This window comes from Camelus dromedarius, chromosome 15, assembly GCF_036321535.1.
Source record: "Camelus dromedarius isolate mCamDro1 chromosome 15, mCamDro1.pat, whole genome shotgun sequence".
NCBI classification, from domain to species: domain Eukaryota; kingdom Metazoa; phylum Chordata; class Mammalia; order Artiodactyla; family Camelidae; genus Camelus; species Camelus dromedarius.
The window spans coordinates 19,110,662-19,136,070 of NC_087450.1; the positions used below are offsets into that span (position 1 = coordinate 19,110,662).

The 25,409-nt window shown below is 38.3% G+C and overlaps 1 protein-coding gene across 1 annotated transcript in view; it reads right to left on the reverse strand.

The window, feature by feature from the left end:
• Nucleotides 1-15,919: 15,919 nt before the first annotated feature.
• The window catches only part of COMMD1 (copper metabolism domain containing 1), a 109,193-nt gene continuing 99,703 nt past the window's right edge, over nt 15,920-25,409 (reverse strand). The window contains exon 3 of the mRNA XM_010989777.3: nt 15,920-16,132. Coding sequence (XP_010988079.2) covers nt 16,025-16,132 — 108 coding nt within the window. The 3' untranslated portion in view covers nt 15,920-16,024. The remainder of the gene's footprint in view (nt 16,133-25,409) is intronic.

The window sequence follows — 25,409 nt, forward strand, 5'->3', positions numbered from 1 at the left end:
CAATTTGGACATTTTAACAATATTAATTCTTTCAATCCAAGAGCATGAAATATCTTTCCATTTCTTTGCACCATCTTAAATTTCCTCCATCAGTGTTTTATCACTTTCAGAGTATAGGTCTTTCACCAAATATATAAACAGCTCACACAACTCAGTATCAAAAAAACAAACAACCTGATTAAAAAATGGGTCTTCTTTTCCAAAGAAGGCATACAGATGGCTAACAGGCACATGAAAAGGTGTTCAATCTCACTAATCATTAGAGAAATGCAAATGAAAACCAAACAAGATATCACTTCAAACCTGTCAGAATGACTATCATCAAAAAGTCTACAAAGAACAAATGCTGGTGAAGATGTGGAGAAAAGGGAACACTTGTACACTGTCGGTGGGAATGTAAATTGGTGCAGTCACAATGGAAAACAATATGAAGTTTCCTCAAAACACTAAAAATAGAATGACCATGTGATCCTGCAATTCTATTCCTGGGTATACATACAAAGAAAACAGAAACACTAATTTGAAAAGATACATGCACCCCACTGTTCATAACAGCATTATTTACAATAGCCAAGATATGGAAGCAACCTCACTGTCAATCAACAGATGAACAGATAAAGAAGATATGGTTTATATTTACAGTGGAATACTACTCAGCCACAAGAATGAAATTTTGCCATTTGCAACATAAATAGACCTGGAGGGTATCATGTTTAGTGAAATAAGTCAGACGGAGAAAGACAAATACTGTATATTATCATTTATATGTGAAATCTAAAAAATAAAACAAATGAATATATATAACAAAACAGAAACAGGCTCACAGATATAGAAAACAAACTAGTGGTTGCCAGTGGGGAGAGAGAAGGTGGAAGGGGCAGAAAGGGGTAGAGGGGATTAAGAGATACAAACTACTATGTATAAAGTAGATAAGGAATAAGAATATATTGTACAGCACAGGGAAATATAGCTATTATTTTGTTTTTTGTTTTTTTAAAAATTTATATATATATATTTTTTACTGTGTTATAGTCATTTTACAATGTTGTGTCTATTTTGTAATAGCTTTAAATGGAGTATAATCTATAAAAATATTGAATCACTACCCTATACACCTGAAACTAATACAATATTGTAAATCAACTAAACTTAAATAAAAAGAAATGCAGTACATCCATACATTGGGATACTACACAGCAATAAAAAGGAGCAAACTAATGAAATGTGCAAAAACATGGATGAATCTCAAATGCATTATGCTAAGTGTCATGGGTTCAACTGTATCACCCCTTCAAAAAAACAGGAATTCCTAATCCCCTAACACCTCAAGACGTGACCTTATTTAGAAACAGGATTATTGCAGATGTAATTAGTTAAGATGAAGTCGTAATGGAATAGAGTGGGCCCTTACTCCAATATGACTGGTGTCCTTATAAAAGACACACAAGAACCAATGTAATAATAGGCAACACACAGGGAGAACACCATGTGATGTCATAAGCAGAGACTGAAGTTACGCAGCTGCAAGATATGGAATGCTAAGAATTGCTGGTGACACCAGAAACTAAGACAAAGGCATGAACAGATTCTTCCCAAGAGCCATCCAGAGAGCATGGACTTTCTGACAACTTGATTTTCGACTTCTATCATCCAGAACTGTGAGATAATAAATTTCTGTTGTTTTAAGTCACCTAGTCTGTGGTACTTTGTTACAGCAGACTTAGGAAACTATTACACTAAGTTAAATAAGCCAGACTTAAAAGGCATTCAGATGACATTCTGGAAAAGACGAAACTATAGGGATGGAGAACAAATCTGTTGCCAAGGGTTGGCAGTAGGATGAGGAAATGACTACAAAGAGGCAAAGGAGAGTTTTGAAGGCAGTAGAAATATTCTAGATCTTGATCATGATGGTAGTTACACAACTGCATGTGTTTGTCAAAATTAATAAAACTTTATGCTATGTAAATTTAAAATTTTTGAACTTTTTACTCTATGTAAATTATGCCTGTATAAATTAAACCTGACCCCCTCAATCCAAAAACCATAAGTAAACAAAAAACCTTGTACAGTGATCATCTGCATACCTTTCACTTAGATTCAATGATTGTCAATATTTGCCCATATTTGCTTTACCTATACATGAATTTTATTTTTGCTGAATCATTTGAAAATAAGTTGCAGACATCATGACATTTTACCCTAAATATTTTATCATGCATCTTCTAAGAATAAGGACATTTTTCTACATAAGAGATCTAAGTAAAGTAACAACAATTCCAAAGTATCATCTAATACACAGTCCATATTCCAACCTCTCTAATTGTAGTTAAAATGTCTTTTGTAATTGCCTTTTTTCAACCAGGATCCACTTAAGGATCATATAAAGCATTTGGATGTTATGCTCTCTTTAATCTCTTAATCTAGAATAATCTTCCCATCTTTTTCTTTTCATGACCTTTTTTGTCTATTCCAGTTGTCCTGCAGAATGTTCTAAGACTTCTGGATTTGTTTGATTGCTTCCTCATGTGTTATCAAATTCTTCTATTTGTTTATTTCTTGTAAAATAGAAGTTAAGTCTAGAAGCTTGATTAGATTCAGGTTTCACTTTTGGTAAGTACAGTTCACAGGCAGTAGAGACCTATTTATCTATCTTGTTTGCCTCCATGCAGACCTATTTTCCTGCCTTTCTCTCTCATACTATAAAGGATTTGTATACCCGTGGGCTGTAGAGGCCACAAACATCAATCAGACAGTTCGTCCTAAAGAAGATGAATAATGAAACAGCACTCTTTATCAGCCAATAAATGCTAGGTGCTGGGGATACAGCAGTAGGAAATGCCAACATGGTCCTGCCTCCAAGGAGTTTATAGTCTAATAAGTGAGACAGACATTCATGAAAAAGAAAATCTAGAAAGAAAAGCACAGGAGAATATGGTTCTGTATAATGGGGAAAGCTTCCGTGGGGGTGTACCATTTGAGCTGAGGACTGAAGGACGGACAGGTATCAAGTAGAGTAAAGGTAGGTAGAGACAGGGTGGGGGAGGTGGGCTATAAGAGGTTTATGGATTGGTGGGGCATCCAGATACACTCGCAGGCAATTACAATCCTCTCCAGTGAAGCCATGAAAGAAGTCCATGTGATAGACTTTGGGGGTCAGAGGTAGCTTCATTAAGATGTCTGAGCTGAGTCCAGAAGGGTGAACAAGTCAGTGAAGATAAACAGAAGTAAGATGAGGAAGCAAACAGCTAACTACTTAGTTGCTAGAATTAAATCTGTGTAGGGATTTACGTTCAAGAAAATGGAAGTATTCTTGCCAAAAATTTTAATCTGAGCTAATCAAGATTCTAGACTTAACTTCTAGTTTACAGGAAATAAATTTTAAATCACAGAGAAATTTTAAATCCCACTGCCTTACATTGAAAACCCTAACCAGAGAAGTTTAGAATTATAGTCATACCAAACCAGTGATTTGTGCTGTCATCCAAAAGAACTGTCGAATCCTGGAAGAAAAGTTGGTCTGTTAAAGCTTTTTTTCACTCCATTTCACTTTCTTGAGTATTCAGGTTAGGCTAGGGCTCAAATCCATTCTCCACAGAATAATAGCCCTGGTATTGTTGCTTCTAATATTAATTACAATTTTTTAAAAATTACATTTTCCTGGGGGAAGGGTATATCTCAGTGGTAGAGTGCATGCTTAGTATGCACAAGGTCCTGGGTTCAATTCCCAGTACCTCCATTTGAAAAATAAAATAAATAAATAAATAAATAAACCCAATTGCCTACCCCCCCCCCCAAATTTAAACAAACAAACAAAAATCACATTTTCCCTAAGCCACACAGCTAACAAGGCAGAGAGACAGAATTCAATCCAAAGTTGCTGGTTCCCAAGTATTTAACCATCAAATGACACTGCCCCCAGTAATAATGATACAGATACCTTTCTCTTATCTACCAAGGTGAAAGTAAGAGAAAGGGGGGTTTTGTAATATAAGTCAAAAGAAGGGACAGATATTCTTTTAGCACAATAAGGACACAGAGTGATGCCAGCAGGAGGTTAATTGGCCCAGTATGAATGGTCTGGTTATTTTTAGATACTTGAACAGGAGGCCAAACCACAATGGCCAGAAATTTCTACCCCTCACCCTCCTCCAGGAACAGAAAACGACTGTGCTTTTAAGAAATGAAAAGCAGTTGGGATCTTTGGGAGAAGGAACAGAGAAAAGGACTAGGGGGAAGGGAAATATGAGAGGAGGCAGGAAGGGGAGTCTGCGGGGAGGTCTGCTAACCAGAGGTTGGCTGTTTAAGTGCCATGGCTACTAAACCCCCTTACTCATGGTTGAACAGTTTATAGAGGCCACTCAAATCTCTGTCATGCCATGCACTCTCGGTTAGTTAGAATATGATGCATGAGCCTGATTTAAAAGATTCACTCACCACACTCCATGGTTCTGTGTGTTCTTCAACAGACAACTGGAAGATAGTTTTGTTAGGAACTGTTCCATGATGGGATTCCATTAACTTCTATTAACGTTAGGCACTGTGCTAAGTGCTTTAGTACGTTCATTACCTCTAATCTTCTCACCGACCTCCCAGAAGGGGTCACAGAGACTTAGTTATTCACCTAAGATCACAAAACTGTCAAACCAGAGAGTTTTTTAAGTTCCCCATCTATCACAGCCTGATAATTTTGTAAGATACATAATTCATAAAACACAAAATGAAATTTTAAAAGATAGGCACAATGCAGGCATATCTCATTTTATTGCACTTCACAGATATTGCCGTTTTAGAAATGGAAGGTTTGTGGAACCCCTGTGTTGTCAGATCATGGTTAGCATTTTTTTTTTTAGCAATAAAGCATTTTTATTGTTTTGTTTTTTGAGATAAATAGGTTTACTTATTTATTTATTTAAATGGAGATACTGGGGACAGAACCCAGGACCTTGTACTTGCTAGGCATGCACTCTACCACTGAACTATACCCTCTCCCTGAGCAATAAAGCATTTTTAAATTGAGGTATGTATATATTTTTTTCTTTTAGATACAAGGCTACAGTACAGTGTAAACCTAACTTTTATATGGGCTGAGAAACCAAAAAAAATTCACGTGATCCGCTTTATTGCAGTGGTCTGAAGCCAAACCTGCAACATCTCCCAGGTATGCCTCTTTAAGCTCAACCTTATGATTACACTCAACAGACATTAATGCAAAGACATTTCTAACACTTACTCTGAATGTATGTACCAATCTTGTCACAGAATGGCACAAGTACAGAGTTTCGTATCATGAAGGCACATCAGAATCGTTTCAGAATCTTCACCAAATACATGGGCCTGCCCTCCACCCAGACTCTGATTCAGCAGGCTTTGCATAGACACTCTCCCCAGGGGATTCTGATGTCCATCCTTAGTTAAGAATCACTCGCAGCTCTAACATATTACCAAAGCTACTGTTGCCAGTTCAGTGGGAATTCAGAGAACCGAGATCTTCTTTCAGAATTCACTAAAACCAGTACCGGGCAACCTCGGGCAGGGGGAGAAAGGGCAAGAATGTCAGGAAACTGGAGGGTCTCAGGAGTTGCTCTCCCTAACATCTGCATTGCCACCTGGTGCTTTTTCAGTATCTTTTCAACTTAAAACTTTTGCGGTTCAGTTCAAGTATGAAATCTCTCTGAGCAGCAAATTAGAAGCAGTCACAACTGCATTTTTGCAGATAACCACTTCCATCCCAGATGACACCTCTATTATGTTTCCCCCTACCCAGCCTGCCTTAGTAAGAACAGGCCATCTCCTTCATCCTGCATTTGAGGGACTCTGGGAACAGTCTACCCCAAAGGAAAACTAGTTTTTAATTCATCCCAGAAGACAGCAGCTGCTGGGGCAGCCATTTGCAGGAAGGAAGAGCCTGGAGAGAGAAGCACTCCACCTTCCAGATCAGGGCCAAGACGGGGATGAGGCCTCACAGAAAGACATATGAGAGACTTGAGTGCAAATAGGAAGTGCTGGTGGACATACTCCCTCAGCGAAAAAGTCCAGTGACCTAAGTGACCCCAAAAGAAGCGAGGATAGATAAGATGTTTGTGGAAAAAATGACAGCCTGACTGAGCCAAAATATAATTCATCATTTTTTCACAGTAATTACTTTTTATTAGTATTGCTGGTGTGCATGTGTTCCACTGACCCTATCACAATGGTATACAAGTACACACAGAGCTTGACGTGCACCATGGGTACTTTACTCTCTCATCGATCCCAGTCCTTGATGGGTATGTTCAGATAGCAGATACTCAATAAAATTTGGGACTATTCCTCCAACTTTATTCTCTAGAATAGATTGAAAACTTGATGGACAATATATTTTCAGGCTTCATCAAGGGCCCCTACAAATCAATAATAAAAAGATAAATAACTAAAAAACAAACAGGCGAAGAATATGGACCATGTCATAGAAGAGGAAATAAAAGATGTGAAAAGATGCTCAACCTCACTGACTGGGAAAATGCAAGGCAAAATGAGATACCGTTTTTGACTCACATTGGCAAAAAGGTGTGATATTATCAAGCTACTTTCGTACACTGCTTGTGAAAGTACAAGCTGGTTGGGCCACTTTAGAGGGCTATATGCCAGTATCTGTTTGCATCTTGAGTTTGAGGGATTCTGGGAACTGTGCTGGAGTCAGTTCATACCGGCTTGCAAGAGCCAATTGTGCATATCTCGTCCCAACTACAAGTTCAGCAATGTCACATTAGTAGTTTGGAATTGGCCATGGTGGGAGAACTCACACAGTGGAAATAGGGCAAATGTTACAAATCAGCCCCTACCCCCTTTTGGGAAGACTGGTTGTTAAACATTTATCCTGCTCCACAGTCTATTTGCCAGTGTCTAGAATCTAAAAAGCACATAACTCATGATACATCAATTCCTGTTTTCTAAGATATATTTGCAGATGTGTACAGGAAGGCTTGTGCAAGAATGCTCATTGCAGCATTGTTTGCAATGGGGAAAAACTGTAAGCAACCTAAAAACTCATTGATAGGGGACTTAAAAAACACACACACATAACAAAACTGTTGTGCGTATGGAATACCATGTAGCAGTTGGAATTAATAGGTAAATTTATATAAACTTTTGGGAGGAAAAACTTCTCTACCAACTTAGGTCCGACTTGGGGGAGTAGGCTGTACACAAACTAACAGAAGACAAATTAACAAGAGAAAAATGTGTTCCTCATGCGTGACCACCTCACAGTACTTCCTGTAAAACTCTAGCGTAGCTGGGGGCAAACGTTTACATACCAGTTTTATAGGAGGGGAGGGGTGCCCAAGGTCAGCCTCCCTGATCTGAGTCATGAAGGGTGGGGGAGAGTGCTGGCAGCTAGTACAGCCCTGTTCTTACCAGATATGGGAAGCTCTAATGAGGCTTCTGTCAGCATCTTCTGTCTCTCAGACATTTCCACTGTGCAGTATTCCCTGTATCAGTCTGCTGGGTTGTTGGTCTCTGCAGTACTAATTTAGAAAAGTCCCCAGAAGTGTTGTTGAGGGAAAGAGCAATGTTCAGGACAATACATACAGTGTGATTGCATGTATGTTACAGAAATCCATAAAACAACACTGTAAATATGGGCATATATACAGGTAGGCGAAAATCATTAAGAAAAAAAACTTGGAAGGAGACATACTCAAAGTGACCACAGAAGTTATTGCTGGGGAAGAGGAAACTAGGATGGACTGTATTATTGGTCATAGGGGACTTTAGCCTTAATTGTAAGCCTTAAATATTTCTCAGGGACAATATATTCATGTATTATTTGTGTAAAGTTAAAACCAAACCAAAACAGCTCCTTGAAGCTGGAAATGTCCATACACTTTCACTCAGAATGCCAAGGTCAGTGCTCTAAGCTCCTGGAACAGGAGGCACCCCCTTACACCTGGAATATAATCCCTCTTCCAGTGGCCTGGGCCTCCTGGGCAGCCCTGCACTTCTCTGGCAGGGTACTCTGGGGACTTTGTGGGATATCAGGCCTGATTAAGACCCTTAACAGCCCCTGAAAAGCACTGAAAAGATAATGATTCTCCTCCCTTCTCTGCATTTATAATTCAAGATAAAAATACTATGAAAGCAAAGAAATCCTACGAAGTCCTGATCTTTCCTACGACTATGGTAATACTTTTGATATTTGAAAAATTTTAAATCTCTCAAAAAACTCTGACTTAGCTGGTAGCACGTGCTTAATTCTGAGTGAGTGGGTGATTTAGCTCCTGGCAAAATAAGGGTGAGAAGTGGAACAAGTCACCAGCAATCTTCAGTCCTTCCCCAGGACAAGGATAAGACAAAAGAATGGAAGGAAAGGATAAGAGTTTAATCCCTAGTTGTCTCCTCAAACCAGCTCCTCAACACAGTTAATTGGCTAAGCTTCCAGGTACAAAGCTGGGTGTGGTGCTTGATCTACAAAGAAAGGCCCCGCTGTTACGCAGCAACCACTTCTCTCCCAGGGCTCACCCAAGGCAACAGGGACTAGCTGGGTCTTGCCCCTCCAGCAGTGGTTCCCGGGCTGCTTGCCCACAGGGGCTGCAAGTTGATTCTCCCAGGGTTAGGTCACCAGTGAGGAGATTTCTCCAGCTCTTCAGGGAACTTCAGAATCAAATTCCCTTAGCTTTTTATTCAACTGTTTCCTATGTGTACAGGGACAGGGAAGGTGTCTGTTAAACTTCCACCTAAAATTACATACATAAGCATCGGGATCATCTTTTCCCACCTGTCTCAGCAAGGGAATTGGGTGGGTCTGATAACTTGCCCACTGGTTGCTCCTGGATTCAGATAACCTGGTTAGTTACTATTTATTATTAATTGTTTATTGTTTACTTACTTCCTGTTACTGGAGGAAAAGATTTTTCTCTGAATTCCCTATAGACCACATTTGAAGTGGTAGTACATTATCCAGCAAATGGTTACTTCTTTGCTTTAATGGATCATATGGTAAGTATGAATTTATGAAGTGATTTGCTTTTCTTCCACCTCAGAGGGGATCTGCAGAAAGGCACCTCTTTGGTCTGTGAGGTCCAAAGCCAGGTGGACCCTCTGTGCCCAGAGGATATGGCACCTCACACCCCCTCCCACCCTGGCTGGCCACTCCAGATTAGGCTGGGGCTCCAGGGAAGACTGAAATGTTATCTGGCCCATCTGCCTTCCTGGGCCATTCTTTGGCTGATACTGGTTGACAGCAAATATAAACCCTTTGGACAAAGTTCAGTTATGCACAGTAACAGCCTTCACCTCCTTTAAGTCACCATAACTGAATTCTGCTTTGAGGACAAGAGCAGGTAGAGATATATATATACATTTTTTTTAAGAACCATCATTCCTTCCTGCAGACTGCTTGGGGGAGATAAACATGAATGTCATGGGCTAACAAGACAAAGGTTCTTTTTTCCATTCTCCTCCCTTTCCCTTCCCTTTCCAGAATTGAGACCATGGGGGTTCTCTTCTGGAGGCAGGATAGTGACCCTTGAAAGACTTCACCTTCCTTCCCAATCAAGCCAGAATGGGCCCACAGCTCCGCCAGAGATGCTACAGAAATGGCTTCTGGCTTCATTTCCCCAGGGAGGGAGTGAGCCTGGGGGTTTGTTCCATTGTGCAGCCCCATGTTTGTTAGCAGTCATAGGTTCTCTGACTCCAGCTATGTTTAGCTCTGTTTGATTGTCCTCCATGGGAACATGACTGCCTTAATCTCCCTTTCCTCAGCTCTCCGTTTATAACAACTCATCACCTAGAACCTGAGCCCCAGATGGTGAGGCAGATATGATCTGGGTTTATAAACATCCACCAAGAGAAAAGGCAGGCCGCTTCCATGAAGAGGTGTGACCCTACCCATCCCTGGAAACATGTTCCCTTTCCATCTCCAGATTCAAAGACATATCCCTCTATTCTTCACAAGTTCAACTGATTTAAAAAGCTGTGGCTTAAAACCTTTCCTGACAACTCCAGCCACCTCTGACCTCTCTCTTTATTCAAACTCTCAAAGCAATTGTGTTTGCACCATTGAATTTAGCACTTAATTGGCTACTAACCTGTACTGCTTGTAAACTGCTCCATGGTTACTGGTTTTAGCTTCCTAAGGAGACAGTTCCTAAGAGTAGTAATAATGATAATAATAAGAGCAGCAGCAAACATTTATATGTGCTGACTTTATGCAGATGTTACTCCGGGTGCAGTCTACATGTTAACTCACTCTCCCCAAATGCCAACAGAAGTAGGTATTATTGTATTATCATCCCATTTTGACAAATGAAGAAACTGAGGCACACTGTTAAATAAGTTGCCCACGGTTGCACAACTAGTTAATGTTAAGAGCCAGGATTTCACCTAGGTCAAAGAGCTCTTGGGTCTCTAGAAGATGTCTTTTAGACTATCTCCTAACTCCTATTTATCGCATAGTATCTAACCCTGTGAATCAGATTTATCATCCCCCTTTTTGTTTTTATCATCCCTATTTTCAGATGAGAAAACTAAACTTGCCTGAGGTCACAGAGCCAGGACCCTGCCCAGAGCTGTGATTGAAATTTAGATCTCTCTGACTCGAAAGCTTTCTTTTTCCCTACTAAATGGAAACCATTTAATATTTTTTAATTTTCAACTGTCATACCTTTGATATTCAACCCGGTTGTCATACCTCTGGTGCTCTTTCATCTCATGCACAATTGTGAAGACTTCTGCAGGCAGGGGAAGGGAGAAGGATACAAAGATGATGAGATAAGATCTCTACCCTTAAGGAGTTCACAGCCATGGGGGAGACAGATGTACAGACAAACAGATGTACTAAAATGCTGTAGGTGCTGTGATGGCAGCCAAAGGATGAGGACGGAGTACTGAGGGATCCTTGGTTGTCATACAGGGGAGTGAACTCAGACTCCTTATAAAGTTTTTAACTCAGAGTTTTGTGATAGAAAAGATTTTGTGATAAACTCTGTTGACCAGAAAACTCATCTAAGAGCACTCTGAGTATTCTGATTCACTAGATCTCTGCTATAAATAATCCTCTCCAAATCCACTATAAATTGTTGCTATTTCCTTGGTTGCCCCTGGCTCCATAAACCTTAGGGGGTTGGTAGAGGTGGTAACAGACTGTCTTCTGGGAATTCATGAAACTCCTGACACGGAATGAAAAATTCAGTGACTATGTGCATGTCTTTTATCTGGGAAAGAAAAACCACAGCTTGCGTTGGATTCTTAAACACATAAATTGTCACACGGAAGTTAAGAACCACTAAAACGATGCTTTGAAGGTATACCTGAACGGGTAACTATATAACCAAATATATGTGTATAACTATAACTACGTATATAGTATGTGTGTGTGTGAATATATATGTATATATACATCCCCTTACTTTCAGGTGCATAGAAAGTGGAAGGAAACACACCAAACTGTTAATAGCAACTTCTTTTAAAAGCAGAAGGCAGGGAGAAACACTCTTTTTTTTTTTTCACTCTATAGAATTCTGTACTGATTTAAAAATTAATTATTAATAATTTTCAATGAGCATGTGTTACTTTTATAATTAAAAAGTTAAAAAAAAAATCTGATCTATGTTCTACTGTACTGTGAATAGACCATGTTGAGAAAACTGTAATAGTGAGGAAGTGGCTGCTATAAAATTCACAACAGACATTGTTATAATGAATCAGTGGCCAAGAGTTAAGCTGTACTTAGCAAGTATGGGTGATGGTTTTCCACCAAGGAGGAGAATCTTCTGCCTACCTGAGTTCTGTGGACAGTGAGGAAGCCCCATGTGGCAGCAGACTCATCTCGCATACTGTACTAGAGATGGGTGCACTGAGTGGACAGTGAGGCCAAGTTCATCAGAAACAGCATCAGACTCTAAAAGTAAACATCGGTAGCCTCAGCACAGAGACAGGTCTAATATGGCTGCAGGCTGCAAGTGACATTGGACCTCACAGTCCCAAGGTCGTATCTCCATACAAAAATCATCACCATAGGAACCAACATCATCTAAAATAAACACAATGAGCAAGGACATAGGCACTTTCTATAAGTACATTTTATTCTTTTGGTGAATCTGGCAGGTAGAACACAGAGATGGAAGATAGTTTCCTAAAGTCTCTTAATGACCACGGCCTTGTATAAGTCCTCTGCCCTGTCTGTGCAGCTATTTCCCCATTATGACAAGATGATAAAATAGTTTCTACCAAAAGCCTTCAAATCAGTCATTCTGAGATCACCATCAAATTTCAGTCATGGTTCTCAAAATCGATTGAATATGAATCATATAAAATCCCCAAATTTATTTTTATCTCTTTATGTAAAAACAGTATAATAGCAGCATTAAGGATTTTTAACTATTTTCATTTTTCAGCCTAAATTCCTTTTAAACTAATAGTTAATCTCTTATTCTACTTGTGCAATCAAATCCATATTTTCCCCCTTTCCATTTCTCCCCCACCTGCATCCTGCAAATCAACAGAACTTGAAAGCCTAACATCAGCAGGAAACAGAAAACTAGCCAAGAGCAGGTAAGAAACAAAAGGCCTAATTATAGTCCTTGGTGAGTAAAAGATGCAAATACCCATATTTTATTATCTTCTCATGTACAGGTTTAATATTGTGTTGTGATAATATATGTACTGAACTGGTAAGCCAAGTCAGTTGGCATCGTTTATCTGAGAAGAAGGCCAAGGCAGGTTCCTTTGCAACAGAGGCTGTGAGTGCTGCATGTAGTTGCGATGCTGTGAGAGACGACTGTGGCTGTCCCTAGATAAGGGAGAAGTGACTGCGCTGAGATAAAAATCGCTATTTCTCAAATTCTGAGGTAAAAAACTGTATACTCTGTAACTAAAGCGCAAACTAATTACGTTCTAAGTTTTCCCTTCTGCTGGCTGAATCACCATCTAAAATATTTGAAAAACTTGGCTGGAAAGTTGGACAGTTAAGAATTATAAGGTGGCAATTGACCCACAAAAGCCCATCCTTTCCGGCATCCTGTTCTTTTAGGAACATATCCAATTATTTCTCAGCTGAGTCTAGAAGGCCTCCTCCTGTATCATTGTCCCTTCGCTGGTCTAGATATTTATTATGTACTTCAGAAAACAGTATTTTTTAACATCTGTTTAACATTTATTTTCCTTTAATTTCTATTATAGTCTGTTTTCCAAATTTTCCCTCAGATCTAAAAAAAAAGAACTTCAGTAACTAATAGCTTGACATAAGGTCAGTTATCGAAGATTTCAGATATTCGATGCCATCCTTTGCTTTTCACTGCCTGTGTGCATTTGGGAAAGAAGAAGTTAAACTAAATTTTTAAAAGCTGTAATTCTTTTTGAATCATCGTTAAAACAAGACTGGGAGAAAAGAGGTTATATAAAGGAAAAGAGAAGGTGATAATGGTGGAAATTAAGCCTTCACTGATGTAGCCGATAGGAACCAGACCTTCCAAGAAAAGGCAGTCCTGAGAATAAAGCCAAATTCTTTGCTCTTTATCAACATGAAACTCCTGAAGTCTGGATTTTCTGATTTTATTCTGAAAGCAACATTTGGTTTGTCTGGACTATTTCTAAACATACTGAAGTTAGAGTGCTTATTGCTCGAGCAGGGATAATTTCTACAAGGCCCAATTCAGGCTGAAGATTATTTTTATTTTGCCCCACATTTCCTGAACTCAAAATAAAGTGGTTTTAATCTAGGATTATAGAGGTAGGAAAACTAGTGGGGTCTGCTGGGACCCATATGTCAGTCTTCTCTTTCCCTGGTCCTTTCTTCATGCCTGCACTAAAAGTCCCAGAAAATATCCCCAGGGAGATGTCCTAGTTAAAGTAAACGCTCCTTGCAAAAACTTACAAAAACAGATTAGTCCCAGAAAATATAAAAACCATATAATATTCAATCAGGCAAGAAAGGGAGTGACTTCTCATACTTTCTTAGAAGTAATACAAAGTAATATAATATTTCTGGAGAGCAATTTGTAATGTTTATCAAAGTCTTAAAAACTGTACTCTGTACATCAACTATACCTCAATTAAAAAAAAACAAAAATACAAAAAAAATTGACACAACATTGTAAAATGATTATGAATCAATAAAAAATGTTAAAAAAATAAATAAAAATAAAAAAATAAAATTGGAAAAAAAATACAAAAAAAAAAAACCTCGTGTGCTCCACTTCCAGGAATTTATTCAGGGAAAGTTAACTCTACTTCCCCTTCAGGACTTCTTTCTATTATCTCTGTATGTTAGGTTGACAGGCATTTAACTGTTCTTAGTGTGTTCTGTATTTTCACAATAGACTATAATAAACATATACTCCCTTGGCAATAAGAAATTCCTAAATTGCAAACATACCCTATTTAAAACCATTTATGTTCAAAAGTGTTTAATGTTAAATGTGGGGACCAATTTCTTTTTTTATTATTGTTATGATTCTGAAAAACTCAGTACACGTTAACAGTTTTTCCAATGACCTAGGGTTTGGGGATATGATTAAAAAAAAAAAAGCCTATGTCCACTTTTGTGGCTATTACTTTCATAGGACTGACCTAAATAGAGCTTCAAACCTCACCTTGTGGGCCCATGGACTGTTCCTTCAGGCTTCCATAGACTTTCACCGGATACATGACTCAATACTAACACGGTACCTACAGTTCTTCCAGTGACACCTGGAATCCTGTTATCTGATGAGACACTCTTTTCCTCCATTTTATAGCAGGGGACATTATCTAAATTCTCCTGGATCACATAACAGTAGCCTGGGAATAGAAAGCAAGTTTTAATAGTTTTTTTGCCAAACCACACGCCTTTTCTGAATCTATTTACCATACTGTTTCAAGATGTCTTCTGAAGGGTCCACAGGGGCTCCATTTAAAACCTTGTGGGCATTGAGTGCTAACTGCTGGGACTGGTTTTAATCAGGGAGGAAGCCAATATTTTCAGCTTGTGTTTCAGAAGAGCTCCTAAAATGTCTCCAAACTGATTTAGGAGAAGATGCTTAACAGAAGAGGACTTATTCCTGCCCTGGAACAAACTCATTAGAACTGACATATGCTGTAACCACAGACCAAGAAAACTACATTCTTGGAACACATTACATCCCAAAGGCAACAGAAATTTCTAAATGTTATCAGTGTCAGATGACAAAACCTGTTCAACAAGGACCATAACCTCAATATACTGGTTGACAGCTTCCTCCTCTTAAAATATTCTTGGTGTTTGGTATAACCTCTTTATTAGGACCTAGTTTTTATGCCAGTTTTCTTGAAGAAATTTTATTGAAGAGGTTTTATTTGATGATTCAGGTAAAATTTTCTGAGCTCACATCACTTCAGGAGACATTTTCCCTTCCCACAATCCTGACTTGAGGTAAGTCAGGGGAGTCCCTTTATGATGAGGCCAGTTTAGTTCCAGGTTCCAGAAAAGCCCAAGTTTTTCAATAGGTCAGATCAAACCAGACCTCCCAGATTTAGGCAGAACTAATACAAATGCCTGAATCAGTTCCAAAAGCATCTTAGTTCTTACTAAGGTCAGTAAACCTTTTCTAGGTTAGGCAGGCTCATCTAGGCCTCAGCTCAGGACACATTTGGTCAGCCTTGTATTTTCATGAGTAAAATGTTTTCTCCCCATTTCTAATTCTTACATGATTTATCATGTATAAATCCCCAAAATCCTACCCAAGAATAAACCACCATAGCAAGGGTTTCTGAAGTTGATCCCACTCCACTTCTACTGAATCTAAGACTCTGGGGATAGGGTCCTGAAAGCCTCTTTTTTTGTTCTTTTTTTTTTTTTTTTTTTTAATGCTTTTAGGAGTGCCTCTGTATGCTGAAGTATAAGAACCTCTGCAGGAAAACAACTGTAAGAGTGAATGAAAGGGAGAGAGGAAGAAATCCCACCAAGCAGAGGCAGGCAAGATTGGAATTTCAGGATTTAATACTATTGGGGGAACAAATTTTTTTTTTTAAACAGGTTCCTGGGGAGAGATCATGAACACCTTTGCTTCAGCAACTCCATCATCAGCTAGGCTGGCTGCATCAGGGTGCTGATACATTCTTCTACCTCTGAGAGCTTCTTCAGGACTTGGTTGACCTTGACCTCATCAAATTCCAAACACAGAAATTCGGATTCCTGGAAAACATAAAAGGATATCTTAGACAAGACCCTCAAGATAGCCAAGGCTCTAGATCTGGTGCGACTCAGCTCCAAAGGCCTAGGGTCCCTACCCAGCAAGCCTGACTCAGGCCCCAATACCTAAATGATGTTTTACCCAGTGAAGCAAGCCCACACAGTGCCCTAAATGAAACTACTTCTACGTGTTTCATAAATGCTTAAGAGGTATACAGATGTCAGGTGTTCTCTTTATGAGGCACGTGAGCAGCTCTTCTTGTCTGATGTCATATTTGATTCCATAGTAATTTTTAAGGTAAGTACTTAAGTATTGCTAGTTTATAGATGATGACCCTGGGACACAGGGAGGTTAAGAAAAAAGCAGAGTCAGATTGTGAACTCCCAGCTCTGGCTGACTCCAAAGTCCATGCTGTCTCCATGGCACCCTGTACTGTAACAATGGAAGGAGGATTTGGATTGGCTCCGTGTTAGCCTGGGAATTGGGCTGTCTCGCATTCAGTGGTACTAGAAATTATGACACGTTGTGACAAAGTTGCTTGGGAAACATCAACCAGGTAATTGAAAGAAACCAGATCTTGAAACAGCCTTGAACATTTCTGGGGTCCTTCCACTTGCTGCAAGCCAACTCTCCCAAGATTTCCCTCAAACACATTCCTTTCAGTCACTGTTAGGATCAGCCAATCTACCCCAGATAAGGTAGCTATCAAAGAAAAAGGCCTTTGAAATGTGGTGACAGAAATTTCTTATACACTGGACAAATCCTAGGTCCCCACTGTCTCAATTCTAACAGTGACCATTTTCAAGATCCTGAAGAACAGTAATTGTATAATTTTAAAGCAGTTATAAATTCTTAGAGATCACAGAAGTCAACTGCCTTGTTTTCTAGGTAATGAAACTGAGGCCCCAGGCATGTTAAATGACATGCCCATTGTATATCTGTTTGTTGATAGTAGAGCCACCAGATCAATATTCTTTTCTCTATATTTTCCTCTCTAAATACATGGCATTTCTCACCCCGACCCACAGGGCAGGTAAAGGAAGAACAATAAACCTCTTCAGAGGGGGGGAGTCACTCTGTCATTAGCTAAAAGAACCTTCAGGATTTGATTTTGTAAAAGTAGCTTTGCTGATGCTAAGCTATATACTGAGTTTATCCTGATGGCACTGAACATCCACCAGGAGAAACAAGAACAGAGGGAAAGAAGGGGATCCTCAAATGAGTCTTTCAAAGGGGGGAAAGGCAGTTTTCCCCGACTACAAGGAACCTTTTCCTCAAACATGTATTTAAACAAAAGGGGTACAGTCTCATATGTGAGCTTAGAAACTGCCAGGTTTTCATTTAGTTGAAAGCAAAAGCAAATTTAAAAAAGAGAAAGAGGAAGAGGGTATAGCTCAGTGGTAGAGTGCGTGCTTAGCATGCATGAGGTCCTGGGTTCAGTCCCCAGTACCTCCATTAAAATAGATAAACAAATAGATAAATAAATCTAATTACCTCCTCTCCAAACAAAAAACAAACCAAAAAAGCAAGAAAACAAACAAAAAAAGAAAGATATTCCACATTTTGAGCCATAGAAAGGGTTATCTCCTTTTGGAGAGAAGAGCAAATTTATGGCAAATCAGGCACTTCACTTGGCTAAACTGAGAACAAGTCTCAGATTTGAAAGCCTCTATTCTTCATTCAGTTTTATTGAGATCTTTAGCCTTACTTTAAAACATTTTTTTTAACATTTAGCCTTTGAAACAATGGTCTTGAAACGAATAATTACCAGAGCCTAACACATACATTCAGGGAACTGGCAGAAAAGATGATGTAACCCATGCTTCATCTCAGTGAGATAAGGTCAGTTACAATAATAAATCACCTGGTTCAGTCCACTTATATGGGAGGAAATTGTCAAGGACAATATTTAAAGAGATAGGAATACCTGAGCAAAGTTTATTAATAAATAACCAAGGTCTTTTCTAACTAAGGGTAATTAATTTGTTGGAAGTTTCAGGATTAGAACTATCTTTGATTGGATCTCTAAGTATTAATGAAGTTCAGTTTACTTTTAAGTGAAATCAAACACTACAGAGAAAAGGCAGGCTAAAGAGGCTCCAAAGTTAAATATTTTCCATGCACTCCCAACCTTCACTCCTCTCCCCTTCAAACAACACACACTGACAGTCTTAGAAAGACACGTATAACCAGACATGACTCTTGAAGAAACAGTTTACCTGACATGGTTTAACTGAAACTAGCTTCATCTAATTATGCTGTCAAATATTTTATGTTTTATCAGGAATTCAAGAGCCTTTAAACAGGCTTAACACATGGGGTTTTGTTCAAATTTCACATTTGGCTGGGGTACTCTACAGAAAGTACATCTAATACATTTGAGAGGATCTTTAGAAATTCAGGTGATGCTTTTCAAGCCAGACGCAGAAAGTACAAGAGTATTCCGAAACACCTGATTTTCTCCCTCAATCTTGATCATCCATCTTGATCTGGGCCTAACTAGGCATAATAATGAGAGATGATGACTAAATTCCTGCATTTAGGTATCTGAGTCAAGAGTTAGAACCTGCTTCTTAGTAGAATGTAGACACAGCATGGGGCAGAGCCAGAAAGAGGTTAGCAGATGACTAAGAAGGCACACCGTTAGTAAGAATACATACTTTGTGATCATGGTGAGTACAGCAGTGTATTAAACTCAAGGGTTTAAGTAACGATTTCAAATTTAAAAAGAAAGCAAAGGCAAAATATCCAAATATTCTAAGTGCAAAACCTCAAAAGTCATAAAACCCCAATAAGAGATCCTTGAGAGGCCACCTTTCCCAAACCAACAACAAAAACCAAGCTAGCTTCTAGAGAAGGACATCTTCCCTGTTCCTAAGGAACTCCTTTCCCAGGGAACTCTTACCTGTCAAACCTAAGTCTTGAATGCTTTAGCTTAAACTCATTTCTTAACAGAGTCAGAGATTATAACCAATTACTAGTTTATATACTAAATGAAGGCTGTGTTTGGTTTCTCCAGCCACACACTAAATAACCTCTTTGTGTATAACATCAGTTTAAATGACTTCCTTATCTAGGCCCATAAGCATACCCTGAGCATTTCTTTGGCAAAACAATACGACAGTGACAAAATTCTAAAGACAGAATAAAAAGGATTATGACTTATTAAGCACCTAAGTGGAACCATTCAGAATAAATTCAACAAAGGACAAAACAGAAATCTTACAGCCTATCTTCTATATTATTTCCCATGCAAAGTTTCCACAAAGATTTATCCCCAATTTATTGGTCCTATTTAGTATTATAATACAACTTTGGCAAGTTCCAACATGTGATCTCTTTAAAAAATAGTAAAGTTGGGGAATGGAAGGTGAGAGTGGAAAGGGTGGGTGCTTTAGGATCCTGCTAACCAATACTGATTCAGGAAGGCCACATACAGGCGGCCAGATTTCATAAGGCTTATTCCCCTAATTGTTCTTTTGGCTTCACGCACTGACACAAAGGGATTCTTGCCTGAGCACAAAGTTTTTTGTTTTTTGTTCTGAGCAAAAACTTTTAACCATAAGGCCTATCCCTCTGTTTGGGCTATCCTTTCCTAAACTTAAATTAATCCTCTGACCTGCAGCTCTGCCACTCTGTGTCTCCTGTGTTTAACAACGGGCAAGAGAAAGAGAATATGAAGCAAAGGTCAAAACTGGCAGTGGCTTCTTGAAGAGGAGTTATATAATAAATAAGTTACCCAGGAGCTTTGAACACTGCCCACCAGAGAAGTTTAATACAGTATCATAATTAAACCAGTGTTCACCACTCATTCCCACACTTCCTGCAGTTTTTTCATAATTATCTTGCTACTGCTAACTCAATCAGGAAGCCTTGAAATAGATTCTCTGTAGCAAAGGATCTTCCAACTTCCTTCTTGAGGAACCACTTATTTCAAATTAAAATCTTAACAGCTCCCTGAAACCTGTGCTGATTAATCTCCACTTGACCTTTCATAGCCATTCTCCACCCTTCTCTACCTTGTTCCAGGTCCTCTAAGACTGTGTCACTCCCCTGTTCTCTGGCATACAGTTGGGTTCTGATAAGAGAAGAAAGGTCAGGATATTTATTCCCCAACTCCCAACTCCTCCTCCTCTGCCATTTCCAGTATTTTCTATGTGAGGGTATCGTTTCTTTATTTCCTACTTTACTTTCTGGCCTCAATCACTACTTTAGTATAAACATAAAGATGAGTTTCTTCAGACTGCAAAAGTACATAATCACCAGATACAAACTCCAAAGATGAGCAGAGCGAGGATTTTCGTCATGACTGAGTTGGTAGGAAGGCTGCCCTCCAAGTGATAAATAATAGGATGAACCAGAACCAATATTTGATTTCTTTTATTATCATTTGATATTGAAATCTTATAAAACAGCACTTTGGTATTTGAAAAAAAAAAAGCAACAATAGTAACAACAGCAAAAACAACCGTGGAAGATAACACTTCATTAAGAATTTGCATCAAAGGTCTTCATACCAACACACAGCCTCATCTCTACAACCTGTTCTTATACCCTACATCCAAAGCAATAGATATCTTTTGCTATAGCTTAAAACAATACTTCCAAAAGCAAACTTGTGATTTATGTTTTTTTATCTTGCAACAAAAATTTTTTAGCAATACATATTACAACTAACAGTCCTTACTTAGGCCATTTTTATCCCGGGGAAGTTCTCATTTCAAACATAATAGCTGTCAAGTCCTATATCTACTGTGTAAAAAGCATGAGAAACCAACTTTGCCAAAAGGGAAAAAAATTATGCTATAAATCACAAAGCAAACCATCCTACTGAAGATAAAAAAAGACTAAAATCAGACTCTTTTGGAGGAAAAGACTGTACCTTAATGACTGAGCAACTAAATTAAAATGATTCACCCCAAAACTCAACAGGTGTTCATAATGTGCAAAGAGCTATGTGGGATTAAGAGGAGTTCTTCAAGAACTTAAAAAAAAAAAAACACTAACAAATGAACATAACAGTGCCTCAGCACACACCAGGTACTTTCAGAGCCGGAGGAACTTCTATAGGAAATGTTTATCCATACTCTTACAATCTCCTAGAAGAGGACAGAGTATTACCAGTGTAGTATAAAAGCATCAACCATCACTGGATAACAATTACTGAGTTTTCTGGTGATGCCATTCAGGCATTTCAAAGGACTTTTTTTTTTTATTGACGTATAGTCAATTTACCATGTTGTGTCAATCTCTGGTGTACAGCATAATGTTTCAGTCATACATATACATACATATATTCCTTTTCATATTCTTTTTCATTATAGGTTACTACAAGATATTGAATATAGTTCACTGTGTTATACAGTATAAACTTGTTGTTTATCTGTCCTACATATGGTTGTTAGCATCCGCAAATCTCAAACTCCCAATTTATCCCTTCTGACCCCTTTCTACCCTGGAAACCATAAGTTTGTTTTCTGTGTCTGTGATTCTGTCTCTGTTTTATAAAGTTCATTTGTGTCCTTTTTTTAGATTCCCCATTTAAGTGGTATCATACAGTATTTTTCTTTCTCTTTCTGGCTTACTTCACTTAGAATGATGATCTCCAGGTCTATCCATATTACTGCAAATAGCATTATTTTATTTTTTATGGCTGAGTAGTATTCCATCATATAAGTATACCACAATTTCTTTATCCAGTCTTCTGTCGATGGACATTTAGGTTGTTTCCATGTCTTGGCTATTGTAAACAATGCTGCTATGAACATTGGGGTGCATGTATCTTTTTCAATTAGAGTTCCCTACAGATATATGCCCAGGAGTGGGATTGCTGGATCATATGGTAAGTCTATTTTTAGGTTTTTTAAAAAAATATTTTTATTGAAGTATAGTCAGTTTACAATGTTGTGTCAATTTCTGCTGTACAGCACAATATTTCAGTCATATAGGAACATACATATATTTGTTTTCATATTCTTTTTAACCATAAGTTACTACAAGATACTGAATATAGTTCCCTGTGTTATACAGTATAAACTTGTTGTTTATCTATTTTATACATAGTTAGTATCTGCAAATCTCAAACTCTCAATTTATCCCTTCCAACCCCTTTTCCCCCTAGTAAACATAAGTTTGTTTTCTATGTCTGTGAGTCTGTTTCTGTTTTGTAAATAAATTTGTTTGTCCTTTTTTTTTTTTTAGGTTCCCCATATAAGTTATATCATATGGTATTTTTCTTTCTCTTTCTGGCTTACTTCACTTAGAATGACATTCTCCAGGGCCATCCATGTTGCTGCAAATGGCATTATTTTGTTATTTTTTATGGCTGAGTAGTATTCCATTTGTAAATATACCACAACTTCTTTATCCAGTCATCTGTCGATGGACATTTATGTTGTTTCCATGTCTTGGCTATTGTAAATATTGCTGCTATGAACATTGGGGTGCCTTTATCTTTTTGAATTAAGATTCCTCCTGGATATATGCCCAGGAGTGGGATTGTTGGATCATACAGTAAGTCTTTTGTGGAATCTCCATATTGTTTTCCATAATGGCTACACCAAACTACAATTCTACCAACACTGTAGGAGGGTTCCCTCAAAGGACAACCTGACAACAGGAGTTTAAAGTGCTTAAAAAAATTAAAAAGTCCCCACTATCACCAATTCTTACTACATTAAAAAGTAAACTTTATGGAAAAACATGAATTTTTAATCAGTTAACTAGAAACTCAAGTAAGAAAAGAGACATATCTAGGAAGTTTCAGATCTACCACAGATGTAAGTTACTGCAAAACAAATCTAAGGCACCTAACTTCAACTTTCCAAGTGGTGTACACAGGTTTTATATAAAGTAGCAAAAATTTTAAACAAAATAACATCAGATCTTAATTATTCAAAGACCTAATATCTGGGTCTCTGCTGCTTGACTTCCTCCTCCTTTAAGTATTTCTATGAAATGGAAAAAGGATGTGAAATTTAAATTGATTAATATGACCAAATTATAGCAGCTCTGCAAAAAGTTTTATAGAAAAGGATATTAGAGCTATTGGAAGGAACTTTAACGGTGACTTCACGTAACTGCTGTTGAAAATCATACCCATATGGTGGCAATTTAAGTCAGAAAGATCTTCTTATCCCAAATGTTTCCCTTCCTTCAGTAACCAAGACTGCTGTTCTCAGCCTAGATAACGTCTTTAAAACAGAAATACTCCCAGGAGAGGTAATACAAAAAGTCATTAACACCTTTCTACTTCTTAAATCAGGACACTTCTTTTCCTCCAGGGAGGATCAACCCAAGCAGCCTGCCTGAAAACACAGGGTACCTACCATTAAGAGGGACTGGGGGAAGTGGGATGTATAGTTGGGCACAAAACATAAAAGAGGTAGGAAAGTACCAAAGGCAAATCCTTCTCCTTATCACATAACCCGTATCAGAGGCACAGATCCATAGGTGAAGCATCTTAAGCCAGTCAGATCCCAGACCCACAGTCTTCATGCCTTTCTAATTACTGATCACTAAGATCACTAAGTGCCAGGAAAACCTAGTGAACCCTATAAAGGGGGCATTAGCAAGATAATCTCAATGAAACCAAAGGCTAAATTTACACACACACATACTTCTCCTGCGGTGCCTTCATTTTTATTTGTAGGCTCAGGGCCTGTGACCCAATAAGGCAGTGAGATTCCAAGAACACTGCCCACTCAAGGTTGTTTGAATTTCTAAGAAGAGAGAAAGTGGGAGTATGCCAAGAACAGGACCCTGAGATTCTTTTGGTTTAAGATTTCTTAGCTGGAAAAAATCTAGAGCCATGATTTAGAAGAAAACTAGACATGCCTGTTCTGCCAATGTGTGGTCAAAAGGAACATGTATTTTGGCCCAGGCAACCCAACTTGTCTCTGAAAGGGAGAAAATAGTTTTGACCTTTGCAAGAATGAGTGGTTCTTTCATTAGCTGAATTCTATACTGCTAAAACAAGGCCATCACTATTCTCTACCGTCCTCCAAATATTTTAAAGCAGCCTGACATATATTCTGCTCCCCATCAGTGTACAGTGAAAGGTAGAGGTATCCTCAGTCTTCATTTTACCACTAAAAACAAGGTCAGATACTAGCCTCAGACTTCCCAGCTCTTTGATTAAACCCATTGCCCACTAACACCCACATCTGACTCTCAATGTGAACACTTTTAAACCTGCTTAGTGTACATTTAACAGAGTAGAATGGAAACTAATTAGAAATGCCTGATTTTGTACTAATTTACATAAGCACCAATACTCAAGCATTTAGTATTTTAGAAACACCCCACAAAAGAAAATAAAATGAAGCCAAGTTATACAAACACTGAAAGTTCAATACAATTAGATCATTGGCTGATTTCTACAAAACACTGTGCTCTAGCTCATTTCACAACTTTTCATTTTCGGAAGGATTTAATGTTTAGCTCTTAAGGCTTTCTGTATTTTAAAAAACTCTGGCTGAAAAACATTTGGGTAAAAAGTTATTTTTAGGTGCTCTGGTTTGATCTACAGGAAATTATACAGGATTTTGGCTAAGTAGTTCCCATGTGACAATGGATAAAGAATCAGAGGAATAGCTGCTGAACAAATGAAAAGGCAACTCACACTGAAGAAAGAAGTTTCACCTAAATCTTAGAGAAACCAAATGACAAAACTCTTGTAGCACATGAGAAACAGAGTATCACTAATTTTAGTTTGAAGTTCAAATTGGGGCCCCTCATCATTCCTGATCAATTACATTCCAGGGCAAACTCATTTGCAAACAACTTTGACAAACAAACTAAAATATATTTACATGAAAGGAATAGATTAAAAAAAAAAAAAAACTCATCCAAAGCAGCTTGTTTAGGCAGTATCACTAGTCAGGTAAGAACAAAGTATGCAACAGCACTTGCTTTCTAAGGGGTTCCTGATAACCTACAGGTTAAGATGGGGGAAACACCTTAATACATCCAATAAAAAGACAGGAGTGTAGCAATGCATTCATTGATAAACTTCTTGGCAGGAGAGGAAGGCAGAAAGGTACTAATCAAGCCAATTCTGGAACTGCAGATTTTCTCCAACTAGAGGACAGTGCTCAGTCTGCCAATAGCACCATCTATTTATTTCCAACTTTCTCAGTGTGGTTTCTTTTAAGTCATTCATGACAGCACAATTAAGCAGAATAGGCACAGTTAGAAAGCTGTTCTTCCCTTGGCCCTTCTTCAGAGAAAACAAATAAACCAATGTAAGGAGGGCAAAGGTTGAAATGCCTAAGGATA